Raw genomic sequence first — 15,962 nt, 5'->3', positions numbered from 1 at the left:
AAATATTGTATTGCTGTGAGAAATGTTATTAATTATATTGAATTACTAAATTCATACAAAACGTTTATGTTGTTCGTGTGGCGCTGTCGTCCATTGCGGCTTGTCAATGGCAGCTGCGACGTCTAGCACGTCTTCGGTAATGTCCAAGGTTTTTTCCTGATATTAATTTATTCCTGCTCTCAGATTGCTATCTTCATGCGGTGTATTACTTGCGAAACATTTACGAAAGATTCCTAGCTTCTCTAGATAAGTGCTGGGTCAGTTTTGCGTGCTGGACACGTGCAGACGCAAATGAGGTCGGCCGCGTTTGAAAAAACCAGAAAGACCCGTATGTTTTGAAGCGCTTTTGTGATAATCTGTGAATTCCCTACTTCGTTGTAGGGCTAACTCTGTGTCCCAGCTCTGTGTCCATACTATATCCGGGATTTTTGGAGGCTAATTTCGTGTCCAGAAGCACAATACCGGCACACAATACCGGGCCCTGTAATGTGTGCTTGTGTGTCGTCCGCGTCTGTTGCGCTGTTATAATAATCATCCAGACTTGTCTTGGTATAGTTTTCGTTGTCAGTTTCTCTGATGTCACTTGTTTTTTGACCGCAGGGCGCCAGCAACCAAGGGCAGGAGTTTATCGTCCGTATACCGAAGTAAGTTTTCTGTTCATTGAGTCATGATGCGTCCTTTTCTTGCGGTCATTTGGCTGAAGCCTTTTCGGCTAAGCTTGAGGTCTTTTTCACACGCAGTACTTTGCCTCTTTACGCAGGCAAACCAAGAAACGCTACCATGTCATGCGGTTCAATGCAGCGCACAAGCAAGACATATCCAGTTGGACCCAGGTAAGTTGATTGTATTTAGAAGCATTCGTTCAGGGGCCATTTGATGGAACATCGTGTGACGAAAAACGTGGTCTGTCAGCGCTGTTTTACGTTTTAAGAAGCTGTGCATGCGTGATGAACATCGCCGTGGGTGCGATTTTTGTTAAGGCCGAAATGAACACCGCTAGCATTTCTTAAGCCGCTGGTCTCAACATCGTCCATTGTTATTAGTTTTCCCTGAGTAGCCACACTGATGAGTACAAAGCTGCGCACTCTGTGCAAACAAAGGACATGAATGAATTCAGGATATGGAAGCGGAGTAGTATAGAAGGATTAGAACCGATTAGGTGATGGCGGTTACTTGTAACAGTGGTGAGTTTAAAAAAAACATCCTTATTTAACAGTATGCTCAGCAGATGCACATTTGTCAACGAATGAAACTACGGTCAAAGAGGTCCATGCACTGTGCGATGTCAGTGCTTGTTGAAGAACCCCAAGTGGTCGAAATTTCCGGTGCCCTTCACTACGGCGTCCCTCGTAGCCTGGGTCACTTTAGAACGTTAAACCCCCATAAACCAAACCAAACTTGAGGAACCCATAGCTTTAGATTATTTTGCACTGGCTGGTGCCTGCTGTGAGGGTTTTCGCTGAACGTGGCATTTCAAATCAGGACTCCGAGATTGATTCATCTTTTTGCACATCCCTTAAGCGATGTGCACTTCACTCCAACACAGAATTTACCACAGTCTTCACGCTCATGTTATCGCGTTTCATTTATTGGTGGCTCCACAGCAGTGTTCTTTCGGAGCCACCACTAACTCCATTCTTAAAAGGTACTCAAATGCTATTCCTCTAGCATCTGGCAAGTTTGCATGACAGACATTTATAAATTAATTTGTGCAGCAACTTCAGAACTTGGGCCTTGGTTTATGTGATTGAAATCATTCCCACTTCTACACTAGTGTCTTTCCGAAAGTAGGTAAAGTGCTGTGGCTGCTAGGCCTTATTTTAATCATCACCAAATTACTCTGTTTACACGAATGCAACGTGACCATGACTGACACGAGGATCACCTCTGCCAGCGTGGCACAGGAGAGAATGGTTTAATTGTTCCATGCAATTGATTGTTTTCTCTTTTCACTTCTATCATCAGGAGAGAAATTTGTGTTACGTTTTAGTTAATGCAGTATTTGTCTTTACTGGAGCTCAAGGTGATTTATTTTCTTAACTCCTGTTTATGCTGTTTCAATGCTTTCTCAGGTCCGCATGGAGAGAGAGAATAACATGAAGGAGTTCAAGCTCGAGGAGGACATGCCCAAGTTCGGCGCTGGCAGCGAGTTTGGCCGGGACCAGAAGGAGGAGGCCCGCCGGAAGAAGTACGGCATCATCATGAAGAAGTACAACCCCGACGACCAGCCCTGGATGCTCCGGGTCGGCGGCAAGGGAGGCAAGAAGTGAGTAGCAGCGATGTAATGGACAGTGGGAACACATTGACGTTGGCTTGTATCGATAGAGTGCCAGATTCTGATGACACGAGACGCTAGCTTTACTGAAAATAGAGCTGTTGTAAGCTGTTGAAGTCCAAAAAATTACAGGTGCTGCCATCACCGGTTAATTTTGTGAATAAACTGTGAGGCGCTGACTCGGTTTTTTCGGAGTGGTTCGCGGAGGCAAGACTAACTGCCATTCACTTCAAAATGGTGATCACTGAGTCCTTTTCAGAGTCGACATCACAAGTTTAAATCTGGCGATGGGAAAAATTTTAAATTCAATTTTTTTCAAATCGCTGCGTCTTTTGCTGCTGGACAAATATCAGTATATCCAGAAAGAGCCATGTAATCTATTTTTACCAAGTACAAAAATTGGTTGGAGTTATCCTTTCGATCTTCGGAGACGATATGCACACAACTGTATACGTAGCAAAGTTTCTGCCTTTTCTGGGAGCGTAATACACCTAGCAGTGATTTCTTTGTTTCAGGCAAATTTAGCTTCCTTTGAATCATAAATAGGGCGGCTGTTTATGTTGAATAGCAACTGCGGTAAATAATGTTCCTCAAAACATTAAGCTTGTTAGCACGTCCTCCACAATCCATGCAGGCATATTTTGCCACCAGTAAAGGTATAATATTTTTCTTTGTCTCTGGTATCCTGTTTGTCTTCAAAATAAGAAGTGATTCCATGATTCCTCCGGGTGTTTATTCGACAAATTCTGGCATTTTTATGTTACAATTTCTAAACCTTTGTAACTCTTTTTGTGAGCCTTGTACATGCCTTTAAAATATTAACTATTGATATTTTGCATCGAAAATCTAATGAATTGGCTTTCTTAGGGCATAGGTATAATAATTAGTTTCAAATATTTGTATGGAATTGCAATAATGAGCAGTGCCTGAAAGGGTTAAAGAAGCATTATTCCATATAAACGCGCCTAAGGGCCGCACTTTTTTTTTTTTGCTAAATTCGAGGGCCAATTTTGTGCGAGATATCGTCAGTAAATTTTGATTTGGTTTGATTCCCCGGGCACTGATAATTCACTGAGGAGGAAAGAAAAGAGCGAGCCTTGCCTTCTTAGTTTACGTGTAAGATGTTCATGCTTCCTTCAATACATTCATATTGCAGTGGTGGGAAACCTGTGCCAAATTGCACCAGCCTGCACAATTCCAATACAGTTATTACGTGCTGCTACAGGCAGGGGCTTTTTTGCGAAATTGCACCAAGACGAGCTGTCGTTAACACCAGGTGGCAGCAGTTTTTGCCCAGTGGGGAGTATGGTCACTGCATATCTCTGCAAGGCCGAAAGGGCAACCGATAAAATCCAGTCCGATCCTTATTGCTGCGGCTCACATGACTTTGCTAGCCCGGCGCGAAGTTCGCACACGTGCCGCTTTTCCTTCTGTCTTTGAATGTTGGCTGGCTTGTCAAATTTACGGCGGAACCTAGGAAATCTAATGGCGGGAAGCAAGGAGAGTCCGTTCCACAAGGAAACTTGTCATGGGCGGGTTAACGTTGGGAGCGGACACACCAAACATGAGGAAAATCTCTCTGCTACTCTCTTCTTGGGCCTTAATTGGTTGCCAGAATGAGTGCATGGGCCGTAAAAAGGAAAACTTTAAAATGAAAGCTGTAGGCTGTTTCAGGTGGCTCCACACGGGTGCATCATGGGAAGAGTGAAATAGGAACTCATTAAAAAGCCGTGTGAAAATTGAGTGGAGGGCAGCATTTTGTTCACTTCCATTTTAAATTTTCATTTATCGAGCAGTTATTGTTTGTGTGCACGGGTCTCTAGTTGTTCTGTGTCCACATCCATGTGACATTGCCTCTCCATTATCCATTAAAGTCTCTTCCTTCCTTCCATGTGACATTGTGAATTCACATGAGGCGTAACCGCCATTGCTTACTGGCAGAATCTCTTGCTTGCATCTTCAGGTTCAAAGCAATACGAGAGGGAGGTGTTGCAGAGAACACGTCCTTTTACGTCTTCTGCAAAGCCCCCGACGGTGTGTTCGAGGCGTTCCCCATCGAAGAGTGGTACAATTTCAACCCCATCAACCGCTTCAAGGCGCTCACAGCTGAAGAGGCAGAGGTGGAATTCGAGAGGCGAGTTTGCTTTCTTTTGATCGATTTACAGGCAATAATGCACTAAATCGATAAAGAGAGGATTGCTCTGTACTTGTGCAGGGTGTTGCTGCAATTTTTTGCCCTGCAGCTCTTCAAGGGGGGCTAGGCTGTCCTTAAAAGTTGACTGAAGGTGTTTGTGGTGCGGACGAGTGTTGGTCTCACCTGAAGGGGCTGACATGCGTGCAGGAGGGACAAGGTGATGAACCATTTCTCCATCATGGTCCGCAAGAAGATGGCCATTGACGAAGAAGGAGTGAAGGAGGAGGGGGAGGAGGAAAAGGGAAAGAAGGGGAAGAAAGGCAAGAAGGAGTCGAACCGGGACTTCGTGAGTGCACCTTCTTTCTGTTATTATTACAAAAGAAAGCTGTCCGTGCAATTGCTAACGCACCGCGCCTCGCTCACACAGAACCACTTTTTAACAGACTTTCCATAGCCACCATGAATTCCATATACAATGACTTACTCCCTAGGCGATTTATAGGAAGCAAAAAACAGGGTAACAATTTATTTCAAGAGCTATCTAACCTCACAAGAAATACTAACGTTTATGATACCCGGCATAACGAAACATGGTACATTCCAAAAACACGAACTAACTACGGAACCCAGGCACTAAGTTACAGACTGCCATTATTACTCAACTCACTCGGCAATATTACATGATCATTTGTGTCCAGCGATAAATGTCCGTGTGGTAAACTTTTTCACACTGTTTGATTTGAACTGTGATAATTTGTGATAGTTTTGTATTTTCCAAATTCTGTTTTGCATTTTTGATTGCTACTTCATATTGCCATGTTGAATTGTATAGTAAACTATTAATAAGCATTATTATTGTAACATATCTTAATCACTTGTATTCCAAATTGACTTTATTAATTACCCTCATTGCTACTTCATACTCCTATGTCGAATGGAATACTAAACTATGTTTTTTAAAGGTGATCTTTGTACCATTTCCTAATCGTTGCTGTTGTCAAATTGTGTTTGTTACCAAAATTCATAACATATTTAGCCTTTATTAATAGAGAACATGGGCCCTGTCAAGCCGCGCTTTTTCCGGCTTTTTGCCCATGTTCCCGACATTGTGTACACATGATGTCAAATAAATCTGTCTGTCTGTCTGTCTGTATTGTGTCTATGTCCTTTTGTGTCCTTTTAATGCCATGGTGTCATACCCATTACGGGGGCATTTTTGGGTACTGTGTTTTGTCACAGTAGTTTTGGTCTGTATGGAAATCGGGATCCTTGGATCACTTGACCTTGATCTAGACGCTAGACATTGACCTCTGTTCTTCTCTTGTTTTGGTTGGCAGCAAATAACAGAGATGGATGACTGGGTGAGCGACTCAGATGGCGATGGTGATGACGACTCAGACGGCGAAAAGGACAACGATGAATCTAGCAGCAAGAAGAAGAAGAAGGGTAAGGCAGGTGAGGACGCCAAGAAGAAGAAAAAGAAGAAGAACAACTCAGATGATGAGGCGAGGGAGGAGAGCGACGAAGGGGACTTTGATGATCGCGAAGTGGACTACATGTCGGCCTCGAGGTGAGGAGAGATAGTCTTTGGGTTCTGAAATCTTGTCCAGTCACGGCGTTTTTCGTGTGTGGCCTGCAGCTTGTGCCTTGCCAGGCTTCTTTGATCGGAATCGAACTCGGTAATTTCTTGTGCCCAGTTTTTGGAACCTCAGATCAGCACTGTGAGTGGTACATTAGTGAGCTGAATTTTGGGCCCCTTCAGTGGCTTGGATATTAGGAGTGTGGAGTCTACGTGGAATGTTGTTGTTATGGTTGTGTATCCTAAAGGATTCTCTTGTAAGGATAACATTTTAAGGAAAAACAGATCATGTGCCGCACTGTGCTGTAGTGCTCGGATACAGGAGAACTCTGCTACAGTAACTGTGCCTATAATAAACAGAAATGCCAGTCCGATAGCACATTGCCTCTAGGGATGGTGAAACTTCCCTACAAGTGCATTTGATGCCCACAAAGTGTTCATAGGCTGTCATTTGATAGTCATTGCTTCAGGATACAAATCTTGCGGGGTCACAAAAGAGTTCTGTATTGTCCAAAACAAACAAAATTCGTATGAATAACCTCAGGAAATGCATTCATGAAGATCTGTTTACCGCTGATAGGATTTATTCGAGAGATTTAGCACAGTGCGATCTGCTACCGCTTACCCCCTTACACGAGGAGCTAAGGTGCAGATGGGCTTGGGTGGCACACATCTGCCGCTGCACAGATGTAGCTGGGTCCCTGCATAGATTGTGCTGTGCGAAAACTCTAAATTTACCGCCTCATGGTATCACTCACTGCGTATACGTAGTGTGACTGGCAAGCAATTGTGGTGTCTGCATTGTGCAGGCAGTACTTAGTGTTCGAGAGTGCAGCCGTGGCTCGCATGTTCGTGTTGTCCGAAGTGGTGCGGGAGTGTGTTCCGAACACCTGAATTTGTGCACTTCCTACATATTGCGCTCTGGCTAGGCAATTTTACAAATTTGCATCAACCGTGATCGTATCATAGAGACACTAGAGAGTTTTAGTATAGCGTACGTAGACATACGCAAAGGCATAGCGTACGCTATAAAATAGCGTCAGTCGTACTGCGCATGCGCCAAACGCTATTTCAAACCGATGTCTTACGTACGTTCGCGTTACGTACGCTATTTTTCGAGTTTAGCGTGCGTGCTCTTGCGTACGCCAGGAAAAATAGCGTCAACATGGCGGCGCCCACATCGCCCGCTTCGGAGAGGTGATGTCATGTTATTGGGTTTTTAGGCACATTCATTGTCCTTAAATAGAACGTGTGATATTCGCTTTGCCTCCTCTCGCCGACAGCAGAACGAATGAGTGATAAACTTACCCTATTTTGGATTCTGTGTGACAATTCCGCCGTTCCTAACCCTATCAAAACACCGTTGACTGTGGATTGGCTTGATTTGGATTTTTATGCCAAGGTAGTCATAGCCTTGCCAAAAGTAGTCGTTTCGGCTGTAGGGCAGTAGGGGTCCGAGAGAATAGTAGTACATACCATGATGTCTTAAAAAACCTTGCTCGGTTTGGTTACCTAAACAAAAATTTAAAAAAGCTAGGCCTTGCCTTGACTACACAGTGCGCGACTTATCGGGGACGCCATGCAACCGGCTATCTACGTGATACAACTTGGATCAGCTTGGCCAATGCCTTGGCTAACCGCGAAAAATACGACACAAAATGTTTTTACATTATAACACCCGATGGCGCCACTGTGGCCTTAGCTATTGTTGCGTTCGGGCGGTTCTACGGTAAACTAAAAGTGCTTTTGCGACTTCCACAGTAACCTCCCGCTAAATGCTTGCGTATAGCGGACGTAAGCGCTCATACGCTATACTAAAGCTCTCTAACTATTGTACTGTGGTGGCAGCTCGGAAGAGGAGGAGCCTGAGGACGAGAAGGCCAACCGGGAGCTGAAGGGCGTTGAGGATGAAGACGCCCTGCGGGCTGTGGACCAGTCGGACGAGGAGGAAGAGGCTGAGAAGGAGGAAGAGAAGCCCGAGGGGGAGGAGGAGGCTGCCGCCAAGGAGGAGAAGAGCACCGAGTCGTCCGCTTCCTCCAAGCCCAAGTCCAAGGCCGAAAAGAAAGACGGTGAGAGGGGCTTGGCATTGCGGCTTCACTCTCACTGTGAGAGCAGGGTTTTTTTGCACATAGGTAGAGCTGAGTTTTGTTGCAGTGAGATTGAAAGTATTCTTTGTCAAGGAATCTCAGTGTTTTTGAAACAGGTGAATGAAAGGGATTGGTTGAAGCGGGTGACATAGAAAAGATTAGCCACTGTTCATTGCCTCGTTTTATTTTAGCAGTGTGGCTCTTGTGTTCTGCACATAATGGCCCCTAGCGAGTGCTGCTGACTCGAAACTTTGTAGCAGGCTTCTCTGTATAACCACGGAGTACAGCGATGTGCTATACAGCTATGCATAGAAGTATAGTGCAGCAATATGTTACAGTAAGCACTGGCTGTGAGTTGTAGCCATTCTGGTCGGGCATTTGCCAGCCAGGTTGCTGCTTTTATCCTTGCCAGATTTCATTTCACAGATTCAAGCGCATCAGTGAATGTTTTTTGTTTGCTATTAGACATGTGCACTGCTACTGATTCTGCATGATTATTGACGCAAACTCTTTGTACAATCCAAAGCTGGGCCTTCCAAGAGTGCGTCCAAGGGCAACTCGTCCGGAGAGTCCAGCTCCGAGTCCTCAGACTCTGACTTTGACGACTCCAAGTTCCAGTCGGCCATGTTCATGCAGGTAGGCAGAGTGTGGTTTGTGACTTTCTCTTGTTCCCCCTCTCTGCTTTCATACATTGCTCTGTGCTCAATTACGGTAAGTCGTTCATTAGAAGGTGTTCTTTTTGACAGAAACCAAAGAAGAAGAATGGCGGCGAGAGCGCGAGTAGCAGCCGCGCTAACACCCCGACCAAGCATGTGAGCGACGAGAAGAAGGGCAAAGGTAAGCATTGTCTGGTGTTTACAGAGCTGATACCTTGTGAGGTGCTAGTGCTCGGTCACCATCATCTTCATCAGCCTGACTACACCCACAGCAGGGCAAAGGCCTCTCCCATGTCTCTAATTAACCCTGTCCTTTGCCAGCTGTGGCCACCGTATCCCCGCAAACTTCTTAATCTGATCCGCCCACATAACTTTCTGCCGCCCCCTGCTACATGCCCTGCCCAAGCTCATTTCTTCCTCTTGATTTCAACTAGGATGTCGTTAACCTGGAAACCAACTAGAATAGCCCCCTTCAGGCACTGAGTCTGCATTTGTATACACAAACTGTGCACTTTCAAATCCCTTGTATGCAAGGCGTAATGTCCACAAATCTGGATGCAGTAAGAAAGTGCTAATATGCGAAAACCTTCTATGGAACCATTTCAAGCCAGGCATGCGACATTAACACGCGCATACAAAAAAAAAAAAGTTTTTGGGATGGACGTTTTCGTGTTTTACGGTAGCTCTGGTACAGATCCAGTAAGTGCACATTACCTTTGTTTGTTTTGCAGGCATGAGTTTCATGTAGAAGTATGCTCACTCTGTGGTGAAGAGATCATGAGAACATTCATTGGTCCTAAACATAAGAAGCCGTACTTGCTCTCTTAATGCGAGTGTTTTAAAGAAAATTGATTAAAAACCTTATTGTGGTTACAAAAAAGTTAAACTTATAGGAAGGCTGTTTATATGCTGCTGAAATATTTTGAAAACAGGCTTTTGAACAGTGCTTGCCTGTGCTTTGGCCATGATTAAATAGCATGTACTATTGGGGACAAAAGTGGTATACTCCACACGGTGGGAGCTGGAGCAACGGAAGACTGCGTTGCAACGCCATCTACAGGCGGTATCTGGGATCGAGACAGCCAATGCGTGACCTTTGTTGTCAGCAGACATGTTGCTTGGCTTGTTTCAATGTTTCGTGCTTTAGCTCGCCAAAATGTCGCAGTTTTCCGTTGCCCTGGCTCCCGCCGCGTGGAGTACACCACTTTTGTCCCCGATAGTACATGGGGCTTCTCATTCTGGCTTTCAACCCCTTGAAAGCTTGTGACTTCCTTTGCATGGTAGAATCATAGTTGGTTGCTTGCTATGGTTAAGAAGCATTGGACAGAGTTGACTTTTTTCATTTCAGAGGAGTTTTTTGCGAGCATGCTTGGAACTGTTGATGTGTTGCTTGTAGGAGGATTAGGGTTTTCTGAAAGTGAAGTGGTAGGTGAGAGTGCGCAGGAAATGTGTATATAGTGTAAAAGTTCCACAAATAACGCAGTCATGGAATCCGTATGTTGACATTTCAAATGGTGATTAAAGAAAGCATCCCATTTCAGTGAGGCTCACGCCTTACATATTGGGAAAACTTGGAAGGAGGAACTAGAGTTTGTTGAACTTGAATATAACTTAACCTGTAAGTTTATATTCTCGTCAAGTTTTTTAGCTAAATGGTTTTGGGGTGCTTTAATATGGATATAGGATTACCCAAGCTGGCCGTTTCTCTGTGCTGGGCCTTCATTAGTTTGGACGAAGCACTGCAGTTAATGCACATAGTAGAGTCCTTTTCGCAGTAAGGTCAAAGGGCATCACCAGCGGCTATAGCATTTAGCTGTGACACTTTAAGTGCGAGCAAAATGCAAATATGCTCAGGTACTGAGATTTCAGTGCACATTAAAGATCAGTGGGTGGTCGATATTGATCCAGAGCCATCAGCTACCACATGCCTTCTAGCTCGCTGTGTTGATTTAGCACATAAAGGTTTATTGATCTTTGATTGTTGGCCAGAAACCTTGAGTTTTATTCACACACTAACGTGTTGTATAGGACAGAGATTCACATCCTTATTTGCCAGCAGTGATTTTTTATTACATGGGATAAAAACTGAAGAAAAGAGGATACCACAGTCATAAGGTCGTGGGAGGGGTTTCTATTCCGCTCTTCTGCGTAGGTATCATAAAGTATTTGCAGATGCAGGGTGGGAAAGGAAATCACTTTAGGTGATGTGTGTTTGAACTGAAGGTCTCTTTTTCACTATACTAGCCATATCATATCAGTTCGCCATCTCTTGTACTGGTGTGTAGTAAATGTGAAATTATGGGCTGGGAACAAAATACAGGCGCTGTTTTTTGAGCAGCACAAAGTTTCATGTACTACCACATGCTGATCCTGCCTGCAGCTCTTATTCAGAAATACAAAGTGTGAAATGTGCGTGTCGCAACTGGGAACCAAATTGCTGCTGTTATGAATACAAAAACTGGCTTTCTTGGTTTAAAAATTAGTTTATTAAGATCAGGTATAAAGATGCAGATCCTACAAGTTCATCTCAGGAAAAATCTGCCATCAATTAAAGATATCCTTGCCTCCTTTTTTGTTTGTTTGTTTGTTCGTTCGTTTAAGACCATGGTCTTCATATCAGTAAATCACATTCGCTTTTTTTTTCCTTCGTGAGCATGTTTTACAACTCTACCACTCTGTTATCTCTATTCTTGACCCATCTGTAGGGCTTGGAAGTGTGGTCCAAGAACCATGGGATTGTGATAAGTATCCTGACAAATTTAATTGCACTAGTCCTTGCGGCCATGTGTTTGGTCATGTAAAACTGTCTGAAACTTGGCACGTTGCACTGATTGCACATATTATTGCACCATGCAAAATCAGGCTAGTCAGAGGTGGTTATGTTTGCATTTGCTGATAGCTTGCTGATAGTCTACTGATTAATGGAATCGTGGGCTAAAATCTTTGCTTGAAAAGGAACAGAAAGACATTTCTGTACAGTGTCCTTTTGCCAGAACTGAATATTAATAATAAATATGGCAGTTAGTATAGCAACGGCTAATGAATTATTGAGTGTGTAGGGTAAACCAGAGTACACGTAATGCAGACTGCATTAAGAGATGAAATATAGATCGTGGGTGTATTTAGTTTATGGTGTGTAACATGTGTATACTAAGCACATTTATATAACCTAGCATAGCTGTGCTAGGTCATGCAATTCGAATTGGCAAAAATTTGCTGACATACTGTCGCATGATAATAAAAAGTAAAAGGAAATAGTATGGTTAGGTCGTGTTGTAATAATAGCAATGCATACACAAGTAGTAAGCTTAGTGCATTGTCATTGTTTGCCATAGTTCGATTAAAAGGTAGGCTAACTCTCCTCCTACTAACTATGTAGCTATATACATATCCAAGCTACGTATTGTTTTGCATTCGTCACTTGAAAAATAGGCACAACTGCATGGTTTGGGCACCAGCTTGCTGCACAGTTCCACGTTTTGATGGCCACTACTTTGGCTGCCGAGCACACCGTGACCTTACCTTACCGCGTGTGCCCCTTCAGGCAGCAGTAAAGCCCTCAAGCGCAAAATGATGGAAGAATCTCCTGCGGCCTCTAAAGCGGATGGATCTTCGGCAAAGCGGCCGCGCAACGATTCCAGTTTGTCGTCCACGCCTTCCGTGCCTAACAGGTGAGCTCCAGTCTTCGTTCTAAGCGTGCAACACCTGAAGTGGTATCCTGAAGGGGGGGGGGGTTCTCAGGCTATGCCACACTGGGTGTTTTTTGGTTTTCCTGAGCACCTACTTCCAACAAACAAACATCATAAATCAACTACCCAGCTTTCGTTTGCCCAGTCTAGTTTGTGACTAATCATACTGTAGCTGCTAATAGCGGAGCTTTTGCAATAAAGCCAGTCGTTAATATTTGAATTTTTTTTAGGGGCTGTGCACCTGCATATGTTTTTTTTTTTTAATTTATGTCAAGCTTGAACGGACAGAAGCTAAGGCACACGAGGCTTTTCAGCACCTTTGAGATACCTTTGGCTTTAGAAGATGCTCAAAAGAGATGCTCAAACATATGCTCAAAAGGGACACCGAGGCTGCATAGATTGAGAACTCCTTGAGGAGTGAGTTTTGTGAAACTGGAGTGAACACTGCTGAAAAAGCTTAACTTGGACTGCCTTCAATGGCAAAAGTCATGCAAAGAAAAAAATAGAAGGAAAGAAAAGGGCTTGGAGGGGTTCAGTCAACTTCATGGCTCCCTTAGGTTAGTAGTTATTCAGCCACTACAGTTGAATCGTGTAACGAAAGTCAGAGGACCCGTGAAAGATTTCGCTGAAGCAGGAGCAGAATTTACTCCAGCGAACCAAAAGTTCTAAATACAGTTGGCTCGTGAATTCGCTTAGGGGGTATGTGGGGATCAGATCGCAAAAATCGCGAAAAAAGTTGATTTTTGAAAAGTACACTTTTTGGCATCTCCAACACTGTTTCTATGTTGTACTGAAATATTTCACCCAAAAATAAACTTTAAGCGCTCCAAATAAATATATTTGTCGGCATCTACACATAGACAGTGTGTGCCAGCTTAGAACTTTCACGCTTGTTTTCTCAAAGGTTTGTTTTGAGCTTAATACCTTGTTTGTGGAAAGCGTCACACAGCAATGGGTGCATGAATTTTTACCCCGTTTGTTTCGTTGTGATCACTGAAATGTGGTCTGTGTCAAGACAGTCTCAGATTTACCATTTAGGCTCACATGTTTTTATGACATGGTAATTAGAGCGTGATACATTCTAAACATGAAAGAAGGTGCATATTGTGTCCTTTATGAAAAAGAGCAGAGAAACCTTTAAAAAAAATTAAGAGAGTCTTGATTTACACCACAGTTCTTAGTAAATATTAAAAGCATTTACAGACCTGTAGTTTGTTTTTTGTCATGCTAGGCTTTCCACAAGCAAGCAACATGGGGACAACATATAAACAATGATAAAAGGGAAACTACTAAAGCTGTCATTGTGAAACTTTACATCTGATTGTCTGGTGCTGTTTTAGGCCAGTCTGCCAAATTTCATCACTCTAAGTCGAAAAATAGAAAAGTTGCCTTCGATCCCCTCATCCCCCCTTAGTTCGATCATACATTTTATTCAAACGGACCCTTTGGTTTTGTAGACATGACGTGAAAAACTCCCCTCGATTTGAACCTCGCGTAATTAGTACACTTTTGGTCCCCTTCAAGCATGAATTAGGAAGAGTCGGCGATGTGAGGATACTGTGTGTTACTAATCACACGTGCACGTTCACTTGTGTTTTTAAGCTGGTCGTCAAGCACAGAAGGGATAACCGAGGATTCTGTGAGACGCTACCTACTTAGGAAGCCCATGACCACGACAGAGCTACTCCAGAAGTTCAAGTCCAAGAAGACAGGTCTGAGCAGCGACAAGCTGGTGAACACCATTGCCCAGATTCTGAAGAAACTAAACCCCGAGAAGCAGACCATCAAGGGAAAGCTGTACTTGTCCATGAGAGCTTGAGCCATGGTGGACATACCGTGGCTGCAAGTAGGTGGTTATACAAGAAGCGCACAGTGTTGTTATTGTTGTGGGGCTGGGGACGCTATTGTGTAAATAAATTCAGCTTTTTATACACTTCAGCTGAATTTTATTGTGGAATTAAAGGCTTGTAGCAAACAAATAAAGAAAGTAGACATTCCCTTTAAAGATTGCATGAACTCGGTACATTGTGAAATAAGGAAAAAATGGCAGTCCGCTTGGGACAATGAATCAAACAACAAACTACACTTTGTAAAACCAGTTTTAGGCAAATGGAAATCTTGCACCCACCAAGAACGCTTCAAAGAAGTCATTATTTGTCGTCTTCGTATAGGACACACGCATCTGACACACAATTTCCTACTGTTAAAAAAAGAGCAACCTTTTTACGAAGAATGCGGAGTTGAAGTTACAATTAACCATATTTTATTCACTTGTATGAAATTGGAAAAACTAAGGAAAAAGTACTTTGCTCAATTTTATAACGAATACATCCCTTTTCATCCCACACTGCTTTTAGGAGATGATGCAATTGTTGATATATCATGTGTTTTCAGCTTTCTTAAAGAAACTGGATTTTTTAAGTGTCTCTAAATTTTTTACCCAGAGGTCTGTTTTAATTCTAATACACCTCAGCCACTTTCTCACGCCTGAGAAGAAGGCTGAGGTTTTTAATTTTGGTTGGTTGGGAGTCTCAGTGTCCTTGTCCAGCCAAGGATAGCTACTGAGGTTTCCCAGCCCCGTTTAAAGCTTTTACTGGTAGCCATTTTTAAAATGTTCAAAAGGTAATATTAATGTCTGAAGGCCTTTACACCAAGGATGACTTTTTACATGTCTCTAATATTCAACAATAAACTTTTACAATACCTTGTGTTTGGCGCATGATGGCCTCAGTTGCCTATGTGCCATAAAACCCAACACAACACAACACAAACAGGGCTTCAAAATTGTTGCTTTGAATTCTTGACGTATGGCCCTGTCGTAAGGTTTTGAGGTCCTTGGGTGGGTACTGTTTACATGCTGTGCACTCGTTGATGCATGGAGCTCTGATGTCAACTTGTTCTCAAGATGTTTGGTGTCACTGTTGAGTTTTGTGAGAAGGAAAGAAGTTCGCCAACGATTATGCTTCTCAGTAATACGATTTTTGACCACAGCTGCGGCGTTACTTGAGCAATAGGCGGGTGCATATGAAATACACAGTGCCAAACAGAGTCAGCAGTGGGTTTCAGCCTGAATGGACAAAAGCCCAAATGTGACTTAAGTAAATTTGTTAATACGATACAGTCAAGTCCACTTATAACAATACTGGTTATAACAATATATCAGATATAACAATGGTCGGTCATGGCACCATCAGCTTTGCCATGTGTTCTATGGTAAAATAAACTGCTTATAGCAATGCTGTCAAGGCACATTATTGGTTATAACAATTAAATCTGGTAATTGAGTGTCAACCATTACAGAAAAAGAAAAGAAATGCTACAACCACACCAGCAAAACCATGCTTACAACACAAAAGCGTGCATGTGTGGGGCCAACCAATGGACTAAGCTGGCGCAGCAACGCCACGAAAGCAAAAGAGGCAGGTGTCATCGCGTCAGGAGAGCTGCTGCATTGCTGCATTGGCTACGCACGCCATGCGTACCCCTAATCAGTCAGTGCAGCGCGCGTGCATGCAGCCAGCGCGGTTTTTCTCTTGTCAGCT

At 43.4% G+C, this 15,962-nt stretch overlaps 1 protein-coding gene across 2 annotated transcripts; it reads left to right on the top strand.

The window, feature by feature from the left end:
- The first annotated feature begins 56 nt into the window (after positions 1-56).
- Positions 57-14,353, top strand: TfIIFalpha (transcription factor IIFalpha). 2 transcript variants are annotated; one of them, XM_089543448.1, is made up of 13 exons: positions 78-136; positions 601-644; positions 761-833; positions 2,073-2,266; positions 4,239-4,409; positions 4,617-4,755; positions 5,747-5,979; positions 7,837-8,057; positions 8,602-8,711; positions 8,822-8,912; positions 11,437-11,472; positions 12,276-12,402; positions 14,023-14,353. In XM_089543448.1, the coding sequence occupies exons 1-13, from the start codon at positions 107-109 to the stop codon at positions 14,237-14,239; spliced, it is 1,686 nt and encodes a 561-aa protein (XP_089399574.1). In that variant the 5' UTR covers positions 78-106; the 3' UTR covers positions 14,240-14,353. The 2 variants fall into 2 exon arrangements, with proteins under 2 accessions (XP_089399565.1, XP_089399574.1); XM_089543439.1 differs by lacking the exon at positions 11,437-11,472 and having other exon boundaries at positions 57-136.
- Positions 14,354-15,962: the final 1,609 nt, after the last annotated feature.

The sequence above is a fragment of the Amblyomma mixtum genome, chromosome 1 (assembly GCF_055824585.1).
Source record: "Amblyomma mixtum isolate Tamu chromosome 1, ASM5582458v1, whole genome shotgun sequence".
Classification (NCBI taxonomy): Eukaryota; Metazoa; Arthropoda; class Arachnida; order Ixodida; family Ixodidae; genus Amblyomma; species Amblyomma mixtum.
This window is presented reverse-complemented; position numbering and strand designations above follow the sequence as displayed.